The 22450-nt window shown below is 45.4% G+C and overlaps 1 protein-coding gene across 7 annotated transcripts in view; it reads left to right on the plus strand.

Moving 5' to 3' along the window:
- The window catches only part of FARP2 (FERM, ARH/RhoGEF and pleckstrin domain protein 2), a 197296-nt gene that overhangs the window by 53650 nt on the left and 121196 nt on the right, over window positions 1-22450 (plus strand). For all 7 annotated transcript variants that reach the window (XR_008446209.1, XM_054039883.1, XM_054039877.1 and 4 more), the window contains exon 4: window positions 2507-2549. Coding sequence is in view for 6 of the 7 variants with exons in the window: in XM_054039883.1 (XP_053895858.1) it covers window positions 2507-2549 (43 nt within the window). In the remaining variant the exon portion in view is untranslated. The remainder of the gene's footprint in view (window positions 1-2506; window positions 2550-22450) is intronic.

The raw sequence follows: 22450 nt of genomic DNA on the forward strand, positions 1-22450 counted from the left end.
CCTGCCTTCACTTTCTCCCCATCATAAAGAACAAATCCGTTTGGGTCCTGATGGACAATATAGCATATATATTCTACATCAACAGGAAGGGGGGAGCACGATCGCACTCCCTATGCACAGAAGCCATCCGGTTATGGAATTGGTGCATACAACCTCACATAGAAATCGCCACTTCCTACCTGCCTGGGTGTCACAACACTACCGCCGACACACTCAGCAGACACTTCTCCAAGGAACACGAATGGGAATTGCGTCCCACGATACTCTGGCAGCTCTTCTCTTACTGGGGTACCCTGTCGATAGACCTGTTTGCCACAACTCAGAACTGCAAATGCCATGTATTTTGCTCCAGAGTGGGACTCTGGACCGCATCCCTAGGTGATGCGTTCTTCATTCCATGGAACAAATCCCTCATGTACGCTTTTCTGCTGATCCCACTGATACACGGGGTTCTACGCAAGATCAGAGAGGACAAGGCCAGGGTCATACTTATTGCCCCAGCTTGGCCCAGACAAACATGGTACCCTTACCTTCTGCGCATGTTCATCCATCTTCCAACAGACTGTCTCCCCAACAGACGAGATCTGCTCTCCCAGGACAACAGTTCGCTTCTCCATCTGCAGCTCCAGAAACTCCATCTGACAGCGTGGTTCCTTCATGGTTTCAAACCCACGAATCAGCCTGTTCGGAGCAGGTCCAGTACGTCATCCTGCACAGTAGAAGAGACTCCACTCATAAGACTTACCTGCAAAAGTGGAAACGCTTCTCCGTATGGTGCTTCCACAGATGCTTGCCACCCCAGATCGCAACCCTCCCTGACATCTTAGACTACCTTTTGAAACTAAAACAGGATGGGCTCTCGCTCAGCTCTATCAGAGTACACCTCACGGCCCTCACCACCTTCCATGACCCGCTGGACGGATATTCACTTTTTGCCCACCTCACCATAAAACGCTTCCTCACGGGCCTGCAAAATCTCTACTCTAAGATTCATCCACCAGCAGCCTCCTGGAATCTCAACCTAGTTCTCAGAGGTCTCCTGAAACCTCCTTTCGAGCCTCTGGATACCTCATCCCTGCTCCACGTGTCTATGAAAGTAGCTTTCTTGGTTGCCATAACATCAGTGAGAAGGGTCAGTGAAATAAGCGCCCTGATGACCTACCCTCCATACACGATTTTCTCCAAAGACAAGGTTACTATACAACCCCACCCCAAATTCCTCCCTAAGGTGGTGTCTACCTTCCACCTTAACTAGCCAATACACTTTACCTGCATTCTATCTCAAACCTCATAAGACTCCACAAGAAGCGGGATTACATACCCTTGACGTCCAACGGGCAATTGCATTCTATCTTGACAGAACTAAGCCATTTCGTAAATCCCCTAGACTATTTGTCTCTACTACTGAGAGGTCAAAGGGTGATGCTATCTCTAAGCAATGACTCTCCAAGTGGATCTCTGACTGCATCAGATCCTGCTACCAGACTCTGAATGCTCAACCACCTGAGGGCATCAGAACTCATTCTACTCGGGTGATATCAACATCCGTTGCCTTCCTATACAACATACATATTACAAACATATGCAAGGCGGCCACGTGGACATCTGACCACACATTCGCCAAACATTATGTTAGCACACAGGATACCATGGCAGATGCCATAGTAGGCCACACAGTACTGTCTATCTTTGTTACTGCCGCAACTCCAAAATTTCACCAGCCATAGTGGTACACATTCACATTCACCTGGAGTGGAGCACCCACAGGGACAGCACTCGAAGAAGAAGAGACGGTTACTCTCCTTGCAGTAACTGAGGTTCTTCAAGTTGTGTGTCCCTGTGGGTGCTCCACTACCCATCCTCCTCCCCTTTACTTTGGAGTACTAATCAGACAATTCTACGGTAGAGAAGGATCTGAGGGGGGTACAGGACGCCTAATGCCGCCACGAGACAGCAGCTGAGCGCGTTCGTCCCAACCAGGCACTGCTACCGAAGATCTCCAATCAACGGCGCTGGGACTCACCGTCACCTGGAGTGGAGCACCCCCAGGGACATACATCTCGAAGAACCTCAGTTACTGCAAGGTGAGTAACCTTCTCTTTTTAAGTTTAAATCATAGCTAAGCATATTTGTTTAACTGGTGGAAGAAAATTGTTATGCTATTGCAGTGAAATTGGGAGAGAGAAATACATGCTCATTTAGTAAGTATTTCTTAGTTGATTTTTGTTTTGGTGTTTTACAACATTTATAAAAAGAACAGGAGTACTTGTGGCACCTTAGAGACTAACATTTATTTGAGCATAAGCTTTCGTGGGCTACAGCCCACTTCTTCGGATGCAACCCACGAAAACTTATGCTCAAATAAATTTATTAGTCTCTAAGGTGCCACAAGTACTCCTGTTCTTTTTGCAGATATAGACTAACACGGCTGCTACTCTGAAACCTTACAACATTTATGTAGCATTAGAGTATGGATATTAATTTTTAACTTTTGTCTCACTTCCAGATTTGGCTTGAACCTATGAAACCTATTATTAAACAAGTACGAAGTAAGTACATATTTAATTTTTTTAAAGAGTTTTCCTTTAATTTTTCAGGAATTTAATTTGGTTTGTTTTCATAGTTGTTACTTGATTTTTTTTTTAGTCAGGTTTGCTGGTTTTGTACTTGTCATTACTATAAATAGTTGATTAAATGTACATCTACAAACTCAAACCTTCAAGATGGCTTCAAGCCCTCTAATAGTATCAAAAATTTCTAGAATATATGCCATTCATAGTTTTACTACCATGTTGAATTACTGCATGCTTTGTGGGCTATTTTGAACTAAATGTAGATGTTTCTTTTTCTAGAAAACTAACTTGCTGCTTCCTCAGAGACCTAAATCTTGTCCAATGAGTTGCTCGCTATTTGTCCATAAGGTCTCCGTTCTGTGAGATGTGAATGCCCACTCCCATTCACTTAAGTGGAGGCTGAGTGTGTTCAGCATCTCATATATGATTACGCTCTAAGACAGCCAACAAATGGAAGACTTCTTTTCCTCCTTCTATCTAAACCCCAATGTATGTTTTGCTTTGATACAGTTAATTTACAAAATGTGACGATCTTGTGTTGTGTTAGACCACAAAACGATAAAGGACTCAATTGCTTCCATTGTGGTAACACGTAGTAGCCATAAACCACACAACCTTGATCTTGTTTCTTATGGACTCTGCACTAGGGGATTACATTCTTAACATCTTTGAGATATCCTCTAAATGTGGCACGCCATCTCTACAGATAGTGTGTACACAAACTTGGGTCTGATACCAACTAATGTCTGGAATGCGGGAAATCTAAAGTCCTTAGTTGTGTTAAGTTAAGCCATGACTAACGGAGCTGTTAAATCTGGATTCAGAAGACCGCTATCTATTTAGTTATTAAGGGGATATTTGGAAAATATTTTTTGGAAGGGGGAGATAAAGGGTTTGTATTTGGACTTGTAAACCTGATTCTGGATGGAACTTGAAATTACCGAGAACCTGTCACTTTGCAGTGATATACATCTGGGTAGATTGGATCAGATGCTGTTAGATTTAGGTTAAAAGTATCAGTCACATTGTTGGAGCTTTGTTTAGCTTAGGTTGTTTTGATGTGGAAAGAAACAGGAATGTTCTACACCCATTATGTAGGAGGAGGACAGTCTCTGGAGTGAAATTGTTTCCAGTCTTTGCCCAATAAGGGAGAGTTGCAGCACTGACATTCTCTGCTTTAGTTTTCATCAAGGGCCCAAAGAAAAGATGAAAATATATTGTGAGCCAATATCATTTGAAATCTAGCATGTGCAGCCTAATTCTTCAACTATGTACAAGACATTCCTCTTCTAGAAAAGGGTCAAATTGGGTACTCATTTGCTGCTTCTAAATGTAGGGGTTCATGGAATCACAAGTGCAGGAATGTGTGGTGGATTCCCACTCCTGCCAACAATTTTATTGACTATGCTATACAGGGCCTTTCTGTAATAATTTTTGGAGTTATTTTTTTCTGTTGCTGACAGTAGTCTGCAGAAGCTTATGTTAATGAAGGAGGTCTTTGGCAAATGGCCCCAGAACACTGTTGAAAGTTAGTATTTGGAGGTTTATTTAGAAATTCTTCAAACTAACCTGACCAACAAGAAATTTAGATGAATTGACTTTTTTAGCTTAAACCCATGGTGCAAGTTTTTAACTTTCATCCTCTTCAACCTTAGAAAAATAAATAAAAAGGTATAGTACTAGCTATAGAGAGAGGCTCTCCTGAAGAGGCTATCTACCCTGTTTCCCCGAAAATAAGACATCCTCCGAAAATAAGGCCTACTTACAGTTTTGCCTCTCGTTGTAATATAAGGCATCCCCCCGATAATAAGACCTCCCCGATAATAAGGCATCCACCGATAATAAGGCATTTTTCATTTCTGAAAAATAAGACATCCCCTGAAAATAAGACCTAGCGCATCTTTGGGAGCAAAAATTAATATAAGACACTGTCTTATTTTCGGGGAAACAGGGTAAGTTCATTGTTCTGTAGAATCACCAATGGCAAGTTTCCATTTTAAAGGATCATCCCCTTATGCATGCCTCATGGTAGCTTTTGTGTATTCAAATGGTTTCTATCTTGGGAGAGGAGACTGTCTGGAGTGGCTTACGACTGAGTGTGCCAATCTCAGGGCAGATCGTCAAAAAGCAGGGCAGACAGCCCAAAATGGTTGTATGGTCTATAATTAGATTTCACCAACTCAGTAACAAATTTGAACTCCCAAAGTACTACAATAGGCATATAATGGAGTCACAGACAGATTGAAATGTCCAAGGGGACTATCTTGCCACTGCAAATTGGACTTACACCAAATGATAAATGATCACTTACACCAAAAAACACAAAATATTCAGGTTGCTTCCCATTCCAAGAGACCAGTCACTTACCCCACATCAATTTGTACCTTCGATCTCGCACTTAAAAATAAACGTTGGTAGCCAATCCTGTAATAAATTAGCTAAAAGTGTAACTAGGAAAAGGGGATAAGAGAGTTATTTAAAAAGGTCAAAGCGTGTGTGTGTGTGTGTGTGTGTGTGTGTGTGTATGTACACATACACACACGTTTGTCTGAGTTTCAAAAGGTAACACAGTTGTAATAATCTGTCAATTCAAAATGTCTTTTAGGGCTAACCCATGCCAAACAGCATGGGGATTTCTTTGCTTACGTTTAGGAATCTTTGTCCCTCAGTGTCCAGACAACATGAAGGAGATTGTTTCTCCTCATCAAGGATTGTTAGCCACTCCAGAGTCCAAACTGATGGGATGAGTTCATGTGTAGGTCTCTCCTTCCTGGAGGGAGTTAGGAATGCAATCAGCAGTTTCTGTCCTTTGATGCTATACAACATGTCATTTGCCATCAGTGGACCATGTTGTGTGCTGAGCACTTTACCTTAATCAGTGTTGCTCCTCCTGTTTGTTGAGTTACACAATTGCAGAGGTTTACAAGGCAAACACTCAATATAACTTTATACCATGGGCTATAGAGATTATACGTGAGATCAATACATGCAGTATCCTTCAGGCATTTTATAAAATGCTAAACACAATCTTATCAACTTGACATCTAATATCTATTTTGACAATGCTAAGGCACAGGCAAGCAAGACTCGTTTCTAGCTATGCATTTGTAAGTGTTCAGTGAGGCCCAGGACATTGGCATGAGCTGGCACCTGGTTTGCCAGCGTCACAGAGATACTTACAGGCATCAGCTGTGCAGTCATGCATCTAGCAAGTGCCTGTTTGTTCTGTGTGCATCATGTACCATACTTGAATAGACTGGGGAAACTTAGATTTATACTAATATCTGCTGATGGCTGGGTGCTACATGGTAAATAGTTTCATCAAAATACTGTCTTTGCAGACCATGGCCCAGAACCTGGTGACATGCTAAACCAGGAGTGGCCAAACTGTGGCTCCAGAGCCACATGCAGCTCTTCAGAAGTTAATATATGGCTCCTTGTATTGGCACCCACTCCAGGGCTGGAGTTACAGGCACCAACTTTCCAATGTGCTGGGGGGTGCTCACTGCTCAACCCCTGGCTCTGTCACAGGCCCTACCCCAGTCCACCCCTTCTTACCCCCTCCTCTGAGCCTGCTATGCCCTTGCCCCCCCGCCTCCTGCATGCCATGAAACAGCTGATTGGGAGGTGCGGGGAGGGAGGGGAAGGCGCTGATCAGTGGGGCTTCTGGTGGGTGGGAGGCGCTGGGAGCGGGGGAGCTGATGTGGGGCTGCTGACATATTATTGTGGCTCTTTGGCAATGTACATTGGTAAATTCTGGCTCCTTCTCAGGCTCAGGTTGGCCACCCCTGTGTTAAACTGTATGACCTGAGGCCATTATCTGCTGACCTAAAGTCTATATTAAATTGAGACTTTTTTTAGGTCAACTAGATTTTTAGGCCCTAAAAGACATTGGTGGTGGTTGTCTTTTGTCCCATGTTAAACATGCAACTGCTGGAAAAGGGGGTTCAGTTTTTTAAAGCTGTTTTTTGGTAACTCCCAAAAGAATATTTTTCTTAAGTTAGTACTGAATATTGGAACCCCTTTTCCACACTCTCCTACTTTTAAAATTGACTTGAGAAGCAAAACTTGAAGTAAAAGTGTGTGCATTCATGCAGAGAGGTTTGAAAGTATCTCTTGTCTTAGAGACAAACAATTTATTTTAGCTATTCTTATGGCACAAGGACATTTTGAATGGAAGAATTCTAACAGAACTTATACTGCATGTACAGCTCTTTGAGAATGAACTAACTGCTTTATTGGTTTTAAAATACATTAATTAGCAGGCAATTATTGAGGCATGGACTAATGAAAACTGAAACAAAGAAATGTTTTTCATATTTTAAATCAACTAACTTTTTCCTTTGTGGAATTGTACAAAATATAGCTTTCCTTTTCAAGACTTTAAAAGGGTGTGGGAAGTAGTACGTTTAAATGCTGTCCATTTTATATTAAATGTTTTAAAACTAAAATGTGCTTCAATTTCAAGTATGCTTGAAATTCTGTGACCTGAACGCTAACAGATGTTTTAGATGTGCAGGTTTCTTGTTTTAAGTATTGCAGTTGAAAAAAAAAAATCTCATTCTCCTTCAGTGAGGATTGCTCAAATCATGCAAGTTGCTCAGAACTCCAACAATAATATAAAGTCTTTCCCTGTACTTTCTCTTTTTTGGTTAATATTGATGTATTACTTGTTTTTTCAGTGTTTCCTTATATTTTAATTTCTCAGCAAGAAGGTGGTGAGTGGTAGGTGTTTAATGGGCTTTAAGTTAATACAGTTCAGACATGCTTACAGTTTTAATGTATGGAGTTGATACAAATTTGTGAAGTAAATGATGCGTATGTAGTTTGGAGTCTTTGCTGACATGTTCTATGGCTGTAAAGACTTTTAAATATACTAAGAACATTACTAAAATTTACACTTGAACCAACCCTCTCTGTTCATCTATTTTGAATATACACCTCTACCCCAATATAATGCAGTCCGATATAACGCAAATTCGGATATAACGCCGTAAAGCAGTGCTCCGGGGAACGGGGCTGCTTTGCCTCGTTATATCCGAATTTGTGTTACCGCAAGCGGTTCCTCTGCGCTCGCCCATTGCTTGCTGCGGCCCTCCTGGGGCCCCCCCGACCCAGCTCACCTCCGCTCCGCCTCCTCCCATGAGCGTGCCGGAGCTCTGCTTCTCCTCCCTCCCAGGCTTGCTGCGCCAATCAGCTGTTTGGCGCGGCAAGCCTGGGAGGGAGGAGAAGCGGAGCTGTGGCACGCTTGTGGGAGGAGACGGAGCGGAGGTGAGCTGGGGCAGGGAGGCTGCAGCAAGTAAGGGGGGGGACGCAGAGGAACCGCTCCTCACCCCAGCTCACCTTCGCTCCGCTTCCTCCTCTTCCCACGAGCACGCCGCTCAGCTCCACTTCTCCTCCCTCCCAGGCTTGCCGCGCCAATCAGCTGTTTGGCGCGGCAAGCCTGGGAGGAAGGGGGGAGAAGCGGAGCTGCGGTGCGCTCGTGGGAGGAGGCAGAATGGAGGTGAGCTGGGGCGGGGGGCTCTCAGGGAGGGCCGCAGCAAGTAACGAGGGGCACAGAGGAACCGCTCCCTGCTCCAGCTCATCTCCGCCTCCTCCCCTGAGCACGCCGCTGCCGCCGCTCTGCTTCTCTCCCCACCCCACCCCTCCTCCACGCTTGCCAGGCCAAACAGCTGATTGGCGCGGCAAGCCTGGGAGGGAGGGAGAAATGGAGCGGCGGTGGCGTGCTCAGAGAGGAGCCGGAGGTGAGCTGGGGCGGGGAGCGGTTCCTCTCCCTACCCTGATATAACACGGCCTTACCTATAATACGGTGAGATTTCATTAATGATCTGGAGGATGGCGTGGACTGCACTCTCTGCAAGTTTGCAGATGACACTAAACTGGGAGGAGTGGTAGATACGCTGGAGGGTAGGGATAGGATAGGATACAGAGGGACCTAGACAAATTAGAGGATTGGGCCAAAAGAAACCTGATGAGGTTCAACAAGGACAGTTAGGACGGAAGAGTCCCATTCACTGTTACAGACTAGGGACCGAATGGCTAGGAAGCAGTTCTGCAGAAAAGAACCTAGGGGTTACAGTGGATGAGAAGCTGGATATGAGTCGACAGTATGCCCTTGTTGCCAAGAAGGCTAATGGCATTTTGGGTTGTATAAGTAGGGGCATTGCCAGCAGATTGAGGGACGTGATCATTCCCCTCTATTTGACATTGGTGAGGCCTCATCTGGAGTACTGTGTCCAATTTTGGGCCCCACACTACAAGAAGGATGTGGAAAAATTGGAAAGAGTCCAACGGAGGGCAACAAAAATGATTAGGGGGCTGGAGCACATGACTTATGAGGAGAGGCTGAGGGAACTGGGATTGTTTAGTCTGCAGAAAAGAAGAATGAGGGGGGATTTGATAGCTGCTTTAATCTATCTGAAAGGGGGTTCCAAAGAGGGTGGATCTAGACTGTTCTCAGTGGTAGCAGATGACAGAACAAGGAGTAATGGTCTCAAGTTGCAGCGGGGGAGGTTTAGGTTGGATTTTAGGAAAAAACTTTTTCACTAGGAGGGTGGTGAAGCACTGGAATGGGTTACCTAGGGAGGTGGTGGAATCTCCTTCCTTAGAGGTTTTTAAGGTCAGTCTTGACAAAGCCCTGGCTGGGATGATTTAGTTGGAAATTGGTCCTGCTTTGAGCAGGGGGTTGGACTAGATTACCTCCTGAGGTCCCTTCCAACCCTGATATTCTATGATTATATGAGATTTTTTTTTGGCTCCCAAGGACCGCGTTATATCAGGGTAGAGGTATATATAAACTTTTGTATAGTGTTCATTAGGGAGTTTATTTTCAATGACTTTGATAAATGTGACTGCCATATTCTTTATTTAAAATTTAGTTAATTTTTTTTAAAGAACATACATGTTGCCCCTATTTATAATATGCTGTAGTCACTGAATTGGAAAAAAACTCTGACCTGCTAGCTTTATGGCAAATAACTAATAATCTGCCATTAGAAAAGGGCTTCCAAGTTCCTCCAATCTAAATTGTAATAACCATGGATATATCCTGCCTGCAACGCACATGATCTACACATACATACCCAGAGTATGAGAGTGGTTCTGTATGTGTAGGGGGCTTTCATAGACCTGGGATGGGACTTTCAAAAGTGCTCAACATTAGCTTAACTTTACTCCCATTGATGAATTAGGCAATTTTCTTCAGTGGAAGCAGAGTTAGGCCAACACTGAGGGCTTTTGAAAATCCCATTCATAACATCCTTCAAGATGCTCCTGATTTACACAAATGGTCAGGTTTCAGAGGGGTAGCCGTGTTAGTCTGTATCAGTAAAAACAATGAGGAGTCCTTGTGGAACCTCAGAGACTTACAATGTTATTTGGGCATAAGCTTTCGTGGGATATAATCACTTCATCAGATGCATGGATTGGAAAATACAGTAAGCAGGTGTAAATATACAACACACGAAAAGATGAACCCCCAAATCTGTTAGTCTCTAAGGTGCCACAAGGACTCCTCGTTGTTTTTACAAATGATGAGGTAACTATATTCTACCTCAACAAGCAGAAAGGGATAGGATATTGACTTTTGTTTTTGAAGCCTTATATATATGTAGTTGGGCACTTTCCTGCAAGATGCTCCCAACAGCCGCTTGGCTGTCAGGAAAAGACACTGTCTGGTGTTGACCCTCACAAATAGTCAGTGGCTCAGGTGATAGTGTCCCCCAATGGAGGACACCAAAAATAAATCAATTCCCCATTCTTCTGAACAGCCCACCTTGCAAAAACCTTATTGGTACTGGCAGCTTCTGTGTTCTCTGCAGTTTCTCCCCATTCTTTCTAATAGCAAAGGTCCTTACCAAGCTCAGGAGAGGCAAAGCTTCCATGATCTTAATCACTCTCTTGTAGTTGTAGCAGCTCTTGTTCTCTAATTGCTCGGGTGGAGTTGGTCTGAAAGTCTGGACATATCTGATCCCACAGAACACTGTTTCCTCTCTGCTCCCAGCCAAGGATCTCTCTGTCAGCATGGCTGCTAAGAGGATAGGAACAGAGAGATTTGTCTAAACATGTGGAGGACTGGGAAATACATTGAGGGGCATATGATATTTATAAAAAGTATCTGTGTGGTATTTGTCACGGCGTGTGGAGGCATCAGGGCCCTGCACCCCTCTTCCTGAGATTCACCGTGACTCTCAGCCAGCCAGTAAAACAGAAGGTTTATTAGATGACAGGAACACGGTCCCAAGCAGAGCGTGTAGGTACAACCAGAACCCCTCAATCAAGTTCTTCTGGGGGGTTTAGGGAGCTTAGATCCCACCTGGGGGTTCCCTGCGTTGCACCACCCAGCCCAAACTGAAAACAAAAGCTCCTCCAGCAGCTCTCTCCCTCCTCCTCTCCTTTGTCCAGTCTCCCGGGCAGAAGGTGTCACTTCTCCCAACCCCCCTCCTGGTTCAGGTTACAACTCAGGGATCTTCCTTCAAGGGAAGTCACAACCCATCTGAGCCTTGTCCTTGGGTGTTCCCTCCCCACCAGGGTAGGGTCCTGCACCTCCGGTGTGACATCCTTCCTGAGGTCAGGGCGTAGTGCCTCTCGCCGGCTCTGGCTACGGATCACGACTAAGGCATTCTGGGGGTTGCTTGGCCAGTCCTCTAGGCCCCCCCCCCCCATCAACACCTCAGTGCACAAATAGTGGTGCACTCCCATGTCCTTGGGGCCCTCCTTGGCCCCCCATTTCAGGTGTAGCCTCGCCACGGGCATCTTGAATGGGGTCCCGCCCACCCCCGTCAGGGTCAGGAAGGTGTTGGGCATCACCTGATCTGGAGCTACCACCTCGGGCTGGGCCAGTGTCACCTCAGTGCCCATGTCCCAGTATCCATAGATTTTCCTCCCATACACCTCCAGGGGAACAAGGCACTCGCTCCGCAGGGACAGCCCCGCGCCACCCCCGTAAACGGAGAACTTGGTGTCCGGAGCATCCAGCCCCCCAGAGAAGCTGGCCTGGGGCCCTTCTCTCTCTTGAGCAGTTGATAAGCTGCCAGCCCCCCTTGCCTGGGAAGCCTGCCCCTCGTCCGTCTGGGCCTCTACAAAGTTAACCCGGTGTGGGTTCGGTCTGCTCAGTCTGTCCTTGAGCTTGGGGCACTGGACCCGAATGTGGCCTCTTTGGCCACAGTAATAGCAGCTCATGTCCCGTTGGTCCACTCGAACCGGTCGGTTGTCCCTGACGCTGGACGTTCCCCTTGGGAGGGGATTCCCCATATTCCCCCTTTGGGAGGTCCCAGGGTGACTCTCTCTGCATCGCGGCGGGCTTGTTCCTTTGGGACTCCTCCCTGCCAACCCCTTGACCGACTCTGCGTGTTGTGGGTTCTCTGGCTTTTTGTCCCTCAACCATAGCCTCAGGTCGGATGGGCACCGCTCATATAGTTGCTCCAGTACCAGCAGTTTAACCAGGTCCTCCTTCGTCTGGGCCCCATCTGCCCACTTGCTGGCGTATCCCTCCATGCAGACGGTTAGTTGCAGATATGAGACCTCAGGGGTTTTGTACTGACTCTGGAACCTTTCCCGGTACATCTCAGGAGTCAGCCCAAACTCATGTAGCAGGGCCTTTTTGAATAGTTCATAGTCCCCTTTCTCCGCCCCTTCCAGTTGGCAGTACAGTGCCACGGCTTTGGGGTCCAGTAAGGGGGTGAGAACCCGGAGTCTGTCTGCAGGATCAACCTGGTGCAGCTCGCAGGCCATCTCAAAAGCATCCAGGAAGTCAACCATGTCCTCCCTCTCCTTATGCTGGTCCAGGATGCACTTATCAAAGCTCCGTGCAGTCCTGGGTCCCCCCTCACTCACCGCAGCCGGGGGTTCGCTGCCCCTTAGCCTTGCCAGCTCCAGTTCATGCTTCCTCTGTTTCTCTTTCTCTTCCCATTCATGCTGCCTCTGTCTCTCTTTCTCCTCCAGTTCATGCTGTCTGTTTTTCACGATCTGCCAGCTCTCTGTTTTAGCTCCTTCTCCCATTCCAGCCGCTTCCCCTCCACGGATGCCGAGCATTGCCGGGAGGATCCCATGCTGGCCGGCGAGCTTGGCTGGGGGGGTCACAGTGCCCTCGGTATTCGCAGGGCTCCTCCCCACCCTTCCCCTAGGCATAGGAAGGAGGGGTCTCGGGAAGCCCTCAGCAGCCGGCTGACCACTCCCAGGTGGGACAGACACTGGTGCCTGCGCAGCATTTGCCAGGCTGCTTCCCTCAGAGGCAGGGATCAGTTCATTCGAGCGATCTCCCTCCTCCAGCTGGGCAATGAGCTGTTCTTTGGTGAGCCTCCCACTGCGCAGCCCCCTCTGCTTGCACAGCTCCACCAGGTCGCTCTTAAGCCGCTTGGCATACCTCTTCCTGCTGGCCACTCACAGGCCTGGGTGCTCACCGCTCCCCACAGTTTCCAGGGAGAACCCGTAGTGTGCCAGCCCTTCTCGAGGTCACCACCTCTCTGCCAGGGTCGAGCTGCAGACTCTTCCGCCCTTGGGACCGCTCGCTGTGATCCCCCAGGGGACCCTGTTACTGCAAAAGTCCTTCTCGCTAGTCACACACTCCCAGGGGTTAATCGCCCCCTGAAACAGTCCCTCGTTGACTCTTCAGCACACCTGGTCCCCGTCAATCACCCTTCATTTTACTGCTCCCCAGTCACTTACTGCAGGAAGCGCTGTCCACGGGGTGCAGTAGATCCCACTCCTGCCACCTGTTGTTGCAGAGTGTGGGAGAGTCAGGGTCCTGCACCCCTCTTCCTGAGATTCACCGTGACTCTCAGCCAGCCAGTAAAACAGAAATTTATTAGATGACAGGAACACGGTCCCAAGCAGAGCGTGTAGGTACAACCAGAACCCCTCAATAAAGTCCTTCTGGGGGGTTTAGGGAGCTTAGACCCCAACTTGGGGTTCCCTGCGTTGCACCACCCAGCCCAAACTGAAAACAAAAACTTCTCTAGCAGCTCTCTCCCCCCTCCCCTCTGCTCCTCCTCTCCTTTGTTCAGTCTCCTGGGCAGAAGGTGTCACTTCTTCCAACCCCCCTCCTGGCTCAGGTTACAGCTCAGGGATCTTCCTTCAAGGGAAGTCCCCCATCCCCAATGTAACTCCCCTGCAGCATTCCCAGATCAAATCCGCCCCTCTCCCTGCTCTGTCTCATCATTTACCCTGCCTGATTACATAGTTAAATCATAGAGTTATAGAATCATAGAAATGTAGGGCTAGAAGGGACCTCGACAAGTCATCAGTCCAGCCCCTATGCTGAAGTAGGGCCAAGTAAACCTAGACCGTCCAGCAGGTTTTAAAAACCTCCAGTGATGGGGATTCCATAATCTCCCTTGGTAACAAATCCATAGTTTAACGCCCTGTAGCGGGGCGGTCATCCTGCTCCGACCCTGAAGGGGTTAAAACAGCCCTGGGAAAGGGCTGCCCCAGGGAGCCAATCAGGACCCGGCTGGGCCAGTATAAGAAGGGCTCCTGGGGAGAAGGCAGGCAGACTCTCTCTCTCTGGAGAGAGAAGTACCAAGCTGCCTGAAGGAGCAAGGATACCTGAGGCTAAGCAGTACTGGGGAAGGGCAAAGGAGCTGGGGAGCTCCAGCCTGGCAACTCCCCAGGCTGAGGCCTTGGTTAAGGCCTAATTAGGTACTGGGGCTGCAGGAGTGCAGCCTGGCAATAGACAGAGGCAGCTGGTCCAACCCCCTTGCCAGTGATGAGTGACAATTATGGACTGCAGTCTGCCCCTTGAGAAAGGGGCTAGATGACGACTGGCAGAAGCCATTGAGGCAAGGTGCGTGTAGAGGGTTGGGGGTTCCCCTGGGAGGGTAGACCCAGTGTGTGGGGGTACTGCAGTGGGCAGAACTCCGAGGTAAAGGGCACCGGAGTCCAGGAGGGACACAGGGACTAGTGGCAGATGAGACACTGGCCGGTAGGAGGCACTCGATATGCTGGAGAGCTAATTCCAGAGGTGACCAGCAGGAGGCACTGTGCCGGTGAGTCGTTGCCTCACTACACTGCCTTAGAAAGATTTTCCTAATATCTAACCTAAATCTCCCTTACTGCATGTTATGCCCATTACTGCTTATTCTATCTTCAGTGAACATGAAGATCAGTTCATCACAGTCCTCTTTATAACAGCCCTTAAAATATTTGAAGATTATCAGGTCTCCCCTCAGTCTTCTCTTCTTGCCATTTGGTTTTTAATTTTTCCTCATAGATCAGATTTTCTAAACTTTTTACCATTTTTGTTGCTCTCCTCTGTACTCTCTCTAGTTTGTCCACATCTTCCCTAAAGTGTGGCGCCCAAAATTGGATGCAATACTCTAGTTGAGGCCTCACCTCCCTTGTCTTGCGTACGAAACTCCTATTAATATATCCTAGAATATTAGTCTTTTTTCACAACAGCATCACATTGAGTCATATTCAATTTGTGATCCATTATAACCCCTATATCCTTCTCAGCAGTATTATCATGTAGCCAGTTATTCCTCATTTTGTAGTTGTGCATTTGATTTTTACTTCTTAAGTGAAGTATTCTGTACTGATCTTATTGAGTTTCATCTTGTTGAAATCAGACCAATTCTCAAATTTGTCAAGGTTGTTTTGAATTATAATCCTGTCCTCCAAAATGTTTGTAATCCCTCCTAGTGTGGTGTCATTTGCAGATTTTATAAGCATACTCTTCACTCCATTATCCAAGTCATTAATGGAAATATTGAATAGTACCAGACCAGGACTGATCACAGCGGGATGTCCCTAGATAAGTCTGCTTAATCAGATAGCAAACCATTGATAACTACTCTTTGAGTGTGGTCATTCAACCAGTTGTACACCCATTTTATAGTAATTTCATTTAGACCACATTTCCTTAGTTTGAGTGTCATGTGGGGATTGTGTCAAAAGCTTTACTTAAAATAAAGATACATCACATCTACTGCTTCCTCCCTATCACTAAGTCAATAACTCTGTCAACGAAGGAAACTAGATTGGCATGATTTTGTTCTTGATAAATCCATGCTGGCTATTCCTTATAATCCTATTATCCTCATAGATGCTTACAAATTGATTGTTTAATAATTTGTTCCAGTATCCTTCCAGTTATTGAAGTTAGGATGACTGGTCTGTAATTCCCCAGATCCTTTTTTGCCCTTCTCTAGTCCTCCGGGACCTCACCCATCCTCCCTAAACTCTCAGAGAGAATTGTTAATGATTCCAAGATTGCTTCATTTATATCTTGTGTACCTTAGGATGGATTTCACCAGGCCTTGCCGACTTGAATGCATCTAATTTATCTAAATATTTAAGATGTTCTTTCCCTATTTTGACTTGTTCCCCCTTGCCATTAATATTAATTGTGTTGAGTATCTGGTCATCAATAAACTTTCTAGTGAAGACTGAAGCAATATAGACAATAAACACCTAGTTAAAAACCTCAGCTACCTTCTTGTCATTCTCTTCACCCTTTAAATAGAGGACCTACACTTTCCCTAGTGTTTTTCTTGCTCGTAGTGTATTTAAGTACATAAGAACGGCCATGGTGGGTCAGACCAATGGTCCATCTAGTGCAGTATCCTGTCGTCCAACAGTGGCCAATAGCCATTGTGTTGTGTGAAGAAATACTTGCGTTTGTTTGTTTTAAACCTGCTGCCTATTAATTTAATTTGGTGACCCCTAGTTCATGTGTTATGAGAAGGAGTAAATAAGACTTCCTTATTTATTTTCTCCACCCCAGTCATGATTTTATAGACCTCTGTCATATCCTCCTTCTTAGTCATCTCTTTTCCAGGCTGAAGAGTCCCAGTCTTATTAATCTCTCCTTAGAATCATAGAATATCAGGGTTGGAAGGGACCTCAGGAGGTCATCTAGTCCAACCCCCTGCTCAAAGCAGGACCAATCCCCAACAAAATCATCCTAGCCAGGGCTTTGTCAAGCCTGATCTTAAAAACCTCTAAGGAAGGAGATTCCACCACCTCCCTAGGTAACCCATTCCAGTGCTTCACCACCCTCCTAGTGAAAAAGTTTTTCCTAATATTCAACTTAAACTTCCCCCACTGCAACTTGAGACTGTTACTCCCTAGCACTACACATAAGTCTATCTAGATGCTTCGAGAGATCCGCAACCTTCGCACCAGGCAGGCAAGTCACCATACTGTTCTCCTGGTCATCACAAACCCAGCTATCTATGTTTCTAATGATCGAATCTCCCATTACTAACACCTGCCTTTTCCTTGTGACTGGAGTTCCCTCCCCCGGAGTGGTAACCTCAGTGTGAGGGGATACCCCAACACCAACTGGAAGGAGGGTCCCAACTATGGGAAGGTTTCCCTCTACTCCCATTGACTGGTCTACTTCCCTGGACCTTTCATTCTCCTCAACAGTGTAGGGGCTGTGTGACCGGAGGTGGGACAATTCTACAGTGTCCCGGAAAGCCTCATCAACATACCTCTCTGCCTCCCTTAGCTCCTCCAGTTCCACCACCTTGGCCTCCAAAGCCCGTACGCGATCTCTGAGGGCCAGGAGCTCCTTGCACCGAATGCACACATATGCCACCCGCCAACAGGGCAGGTAATCATACATGCTGCACTCAGCGCAATAGACTGGGTAGCTCCCACTCTGCTGCTGGGCTTCTGCCTGCATTCTCTCCTACAGCTACCTATTCAATGTAAGAGTATTGTTTAAATCAAGAAGTTTTGAATACAGTTTAGTTTACAGGTTTTAAGGAACGGCAAGTGAACCTTGCCCCCTTCCCACTCCCCTTCCAAACTCCCTTGTGAAACTCCCTGTTAGCAGTCCTGTTCCCAAAACTCCCTGGTTGCTTGCTCGCTGATTTATAAAGCCCTGGCCTTCTTGATAGCCTCGCCCACTGACTAAGGCTCAGCCAATTAACAGAGGCTTCTAGCTTTCAAACCTTACTTTGAAACTCACAGCTTCCAACTGCCAGCCACAGCACACGGTTTTTCAAACAAACAGACAGACAAACACAAACTCAGCACACAGCAAGTAACCCACAAACACACACTACAGAGAGCCACTTACCCCAAGGGTCCTGTATTTGTTCCTCCTTCACCTGAAGAACTCCCTTACGAAACTCCCTGTTCGCAGCCCTGTTAGCAAAGCTGCAGCACTGTGTAGTGCTGGGAAGGAGCCAGTGGTCATGGTACATGTAGGTACCAATGACATAGGGAAGTGTAGGAGAGACGTCCTGGAGGTCAAATTTAGGCTGCTAGGGAAGAGACTGAAATCCAGAACCTCTATGGTGGCATTCTCAGAAATGCTCCCAGTTCCACGCGCAGGGCCAGGTAGGCAGGCAGAGCTTCAGAGTCTCAATGCGTGGATAAGACGATGGTGTAGAGAGGAGGGGTTTAGATTCATTAGGAACTGGGGAAACTTTTGGGATGGGGAAGCCTATACAGGAGAGATGGGCTCCAGCTAAACCAAAGTGGAACTTAACATTAAAAAGGTTGCAGAGCAGTTTTTAAACTAAGAGATGGGGGAAAGCCGACTGCTGCAGAGGAGCACGTGGATTGGACAGAGACCTCTCTTAGAGGAGAGTCTATTGATAGAGATTCTCTAGGTTTTAGTCAGGAGGAGAGGATGGAAGAGGATAATCTAGGGGCCAGATCAGATGAGAAACATTCACCTAAAAAAGAACCGGACACATCAGAAAAGGACAGACAAACAGTGACAATTTTTTAAAGTGCTTGTATATAAATGCTAGAAATCTAAATAATAAGATGGGTGAACTAGAGTGCTTTGTGATAAAGGAGGATATTGATATAATAGGCATCACAGAAACCTGGTGGACTGAGGCCAACCAATGGGACACAATCATTCCGGCGTACAAAATATATCGGAAGGACAGAACAGGTCTGGGGGCAGGGAGTGGCAATACATGTGAAAGAAAATGTAGAATCAAATGAAGTAAAAATCTTAAGTGAATCCACATGTTCCATAGAGTCTCTATGGATAGTAATTTCATGCTCTAATAAGAATATAACATTAGGGATCTATTATCGACCACCTGACCAGGATAGTGATAGTGGTGATGAAATGCTAAGGGAAATTAGAGAGGCTATCAAAATTAAGAACTCAATAATAGTGGGGGGATTTCAATTATCCCCATATTGACTGGGAACATGTCACCTCAGGACGAAATTCAGAGAAAAAATTTCTCGATACTTTAAATGACTTCTTGGAGCAGCTCGTACAGGAACCCACAAGGGGAGAGACAACTCTCGATTTAGTCCTGAGTGGAGTGCAGGAGCTGGTCCAAGAGGTAACTATAACAGGACTGCTTGGAAATAGCGACCATAATATAATAACATTTAACATCCCTGTGGTGGGAAGAATACCTCAACAGCCCAACACTGTGACATTTAATTTCAGAAAGGGGAACTATGCAAAAATGAGGGGGTTAGTTAAACAGAAATTAAAAGGTAGTGATTAAAGTGAAATCCCTCCAAGCTGCATGGATGCTTTTTAAAGACACCATAATAGAGGCCCAACTTAAATGTATACCCCAAATTAAAAAACACAGTAAAAGAACTAAAAAAGAGCCACCATGGCTTAACCATGTAAAAGAAGCAGTGAGAGATAAAAAGGCATCTTTTAAAAAGTGAAAGTCAAATCCTAGTGAGGTAAATAGAAAGGAACATAAACACTGCCTAATTAGGTGTAAAAATGTAATAAGAAAAGCCAAAGAGGAGTTTGAAGAACAGCTACTCAAAAGGTAATAACAAAATGTCTTTTAAGTACATCAGAAGCAGGAAGCCTGCTAAACAACCAGTGGGGCCCCTGGACGATCGAGATACAAAAGGAGCGCTTAAAGACGATAAAGTAATTGCGGAGAAACTAAATGAATTCTTGCTTCAGTCTTCACGGCTGAGGATGTTAGGGAGATTCCCAAACCTGAGCCGGCTTGTAGGTGACAAATCGGAGGAATTGTCACTAGAGGAGATTTTGGAATTAATTGATAAACTTAACAGTAACAAGTCACCGGGACTAGATGGCATTCATCCAAGAGTTCTGAAAGAACTCAAATGTGAAGTTGCGGAACTATTAACTATGGTTTGTAACCTGTCCTTTAAATCGGCTTCTGTACCCAATGACTGGAAGATAACTAATGTAATGCCAGTATTTAAAAAGGGCTCTAGAGGTGATCCCAGCAAATACAGACCGGTAAGTCTAACGTCAGTACTGGGCAAATTAGTTGAAACAATAGTAAAGAATAAAATTGTCAGACACATAGAAGAACATAAATTGTTGGGCAAAAGTCAACATGGTTTCTGTAAAGGGAAATCGTGTCTTACTAATCTATTAGAGTTCTTTGAAGGGGTCAACAAACATGTGGACAAGGGGGATCCAGTGGACATAGTGTACTTAGATTTCCAGAAAGCTTTTGACAAGGTCCCTCACCAAAGGCTCTTACGTAAATTAAGTTGTCATGGGATAAGAGGGAAGGTCCTTTCATGGATTGAGAACTGGTTAAAAGACAGGGAACAAAGGGTAGGAATTAATGGTAAGTTCTCAGAATGGAGAGAGGTAACAAGTGGTGTCCCCCCAAGGGTCAGTCCTCAGATCACTCCTATTCAACTTATTCATAAATGATCTGGAGAAAGGGGTAAAAAGTGAGGTGGCAAAGTTTGCAGTTGATACTAAACTGCTCAAGACAGTTAAGACCAAAGCAGACTGAAGAACTTCAAACAGATCTCACAAAACTAAGTGATTGGGCAACAAAATGGCAAATGAAATTTAATGTGGATAAATATAAAGTAATGCATATTGGAAGAAATAACCCCAACTATACATACAATATAATGCGGGCTAATTTAGCTACAACGAATCAGAAAAAAGATCTTGGAGTCATCGTGGATAGTTTGCTGAAGACGTCCATGCAGTGTGCAGTGGCGGTCAAAAAAGGAAACAGGATGTTAGGAATCATTAAAAAGGGGATAGAAAATAAGACGGAGAGTATCTTATTGCCCTTATATAAATCCATGGTACGCCCACATCTTGAATACTGCGTACAGAGGTCGTCCCCTCACATCAAAAAAAAATATACTGGCATTAGAAAAGGTTCAGAGAAGGGCAACTAAAATGATTATGGGTTTGGAACGGGCCCCATAAGAGGAGAGATTAGAGGCTAAGACTTTTCAACTTGGAAAAGAGGACACTAAGGGGGGATATGATAGAGGTATATGAAATCATGAGTGATGTAGAGAAAGTAAATAAGGAAAACTTATTTACTTGTTCTCATCATACAAGAATTAGGGGCCACCAAATGAAATTAATGGGCAGCAGGTTTAAAACAAAAGGAAGTTGTTCTTCACACACCGCACAGTTAACTTGTGGAACTCCTTGCCCTGAGGAGGTTGTGAAGGCTAGGTCTATAACAGCATTTAAAAAAGAACTGGATAAATTCATGGAGGTTAAGTCCGCTAATGGATATTAGCCAGGATGGGTAAGGATGGGTGTCCCTAGCCTCTGTTTGTCAGAGGGTGGAGATGAGTGGCAGGAGAGAGATCACTTGATCATTGCCTGTTGGGTTCACTCCCTCTGGGGCACCTGGCATCGGTAGACAGGATACTGGGCTAGATGGACCTTTGGTCTAATCCAGTACGGCCGTTCTTATGTTCCTTTCCTTAGGATCACAACATTTATCATTTCAGGATCCCTTTCATCCAAATTGCCTTCCACCTTTAGATTCACTACCAATTCCTCTCTGTTAGTCAGAATCTAGTCTAAAGTGGCTGTTCCCCTTGTGACATTCTCCACTTTCTAAATCACAATGTTGTCCCCAATACATTCCAAGAACTTACTGTTTTCAGGTCAAGTGTGGCCTGACATTCTTGCCGAAATATATTGGGGTGGGGGTTGGGATGTTGGGGTCATTCTAATTTTAGTTTTGCTGAAATATATTGTCAGGTTTTCAGAGGGTAGCTGTGTCTTCTTTCACAGGAAATCTGATGTTAATTTTTTCAGCCTAATGTAATGGAAGTATCTCTTTCTAGAGAGACATCACCGAGAGCTTTAAAGTGTTCAAGACTGTTGATCTGTTATCTTCTCTAAATAGGAACCTTAAATTATTTCACTCAGTGGGGTTTTATTCACAGTCTCCTTTTTCCTCCAACTATCCCATGTCCTACTTCCTTTCTTCTGGTTGGGGCCGTAGTCACGATGAGAGTCCTACTTGTCTGATGCACTAAGGCTTTCAGAGTCCTAAGATCTTGAGTTCTGGGGCTGGGAGCTGCTCTTGGGAGTACTGTGACATGGCTCTTCAGTTTAATTTCTCCCATTATACACCAGAGAGATATTACTTACAATCCCAGATAAACGTGTGTGTGAAAGGAGGATAGATTGTCAGCAAATATAGTGGAATCAGATGTCCCAATATTATAGTGAAAACCGAACAAATCCTAGTTTCAGTATAATCATCCAGGATAATGGAGTAAACTGGGATATTTGGCCACCTGTCTTCAACATTCACAGATCTTAGTCTGCTTATTGTCAGCTCTAGATCATTGTTTTTCCTCATCCTTTATAGTTTCTGAATTGCACTGGTTTGCCTTTGCCTACCAACATCCTCCAAACAAAAAGTAGATGTTAATGTGCATATATGTGCATACGTTAGTGTTGAAATGGCTGATGTTATGTACCGTAATGGGCAGGGTATGGCTGTTCCCTGCATGACATATAAGGGAGAGAAATCTGGTATCAGGAAGTGGCGTTTTCTCTCCCACTTGGCTTGCTCCTTCTTTGACATTATCTGCTTTGATCTAGAAAGGAGGTGAGTAGAAGTTGGGGAAATTACAGTATCAGGAGGCCTAGTCTTATTTTTTTGAGGCTAGCTGCCTCAGTCAGCTCTAATGGAGCTGCAGCCAGACTA

This window comes from Malaclemys terrapin, chromosome 9 (genome assembly GCF_027887155.1).
Source record: "Malaclemys terrapin pileata isolate rMalTer1 chromosome 9, rMalTer1.hap1, whole genome shotgun sequence".
Classification (NCBI taxonomy): domain Eukaryota; kingdom Metazoa; phylum Chordata; order Testudines; family Emydidae; genus Malaclemys; species Malaclemys terrapin.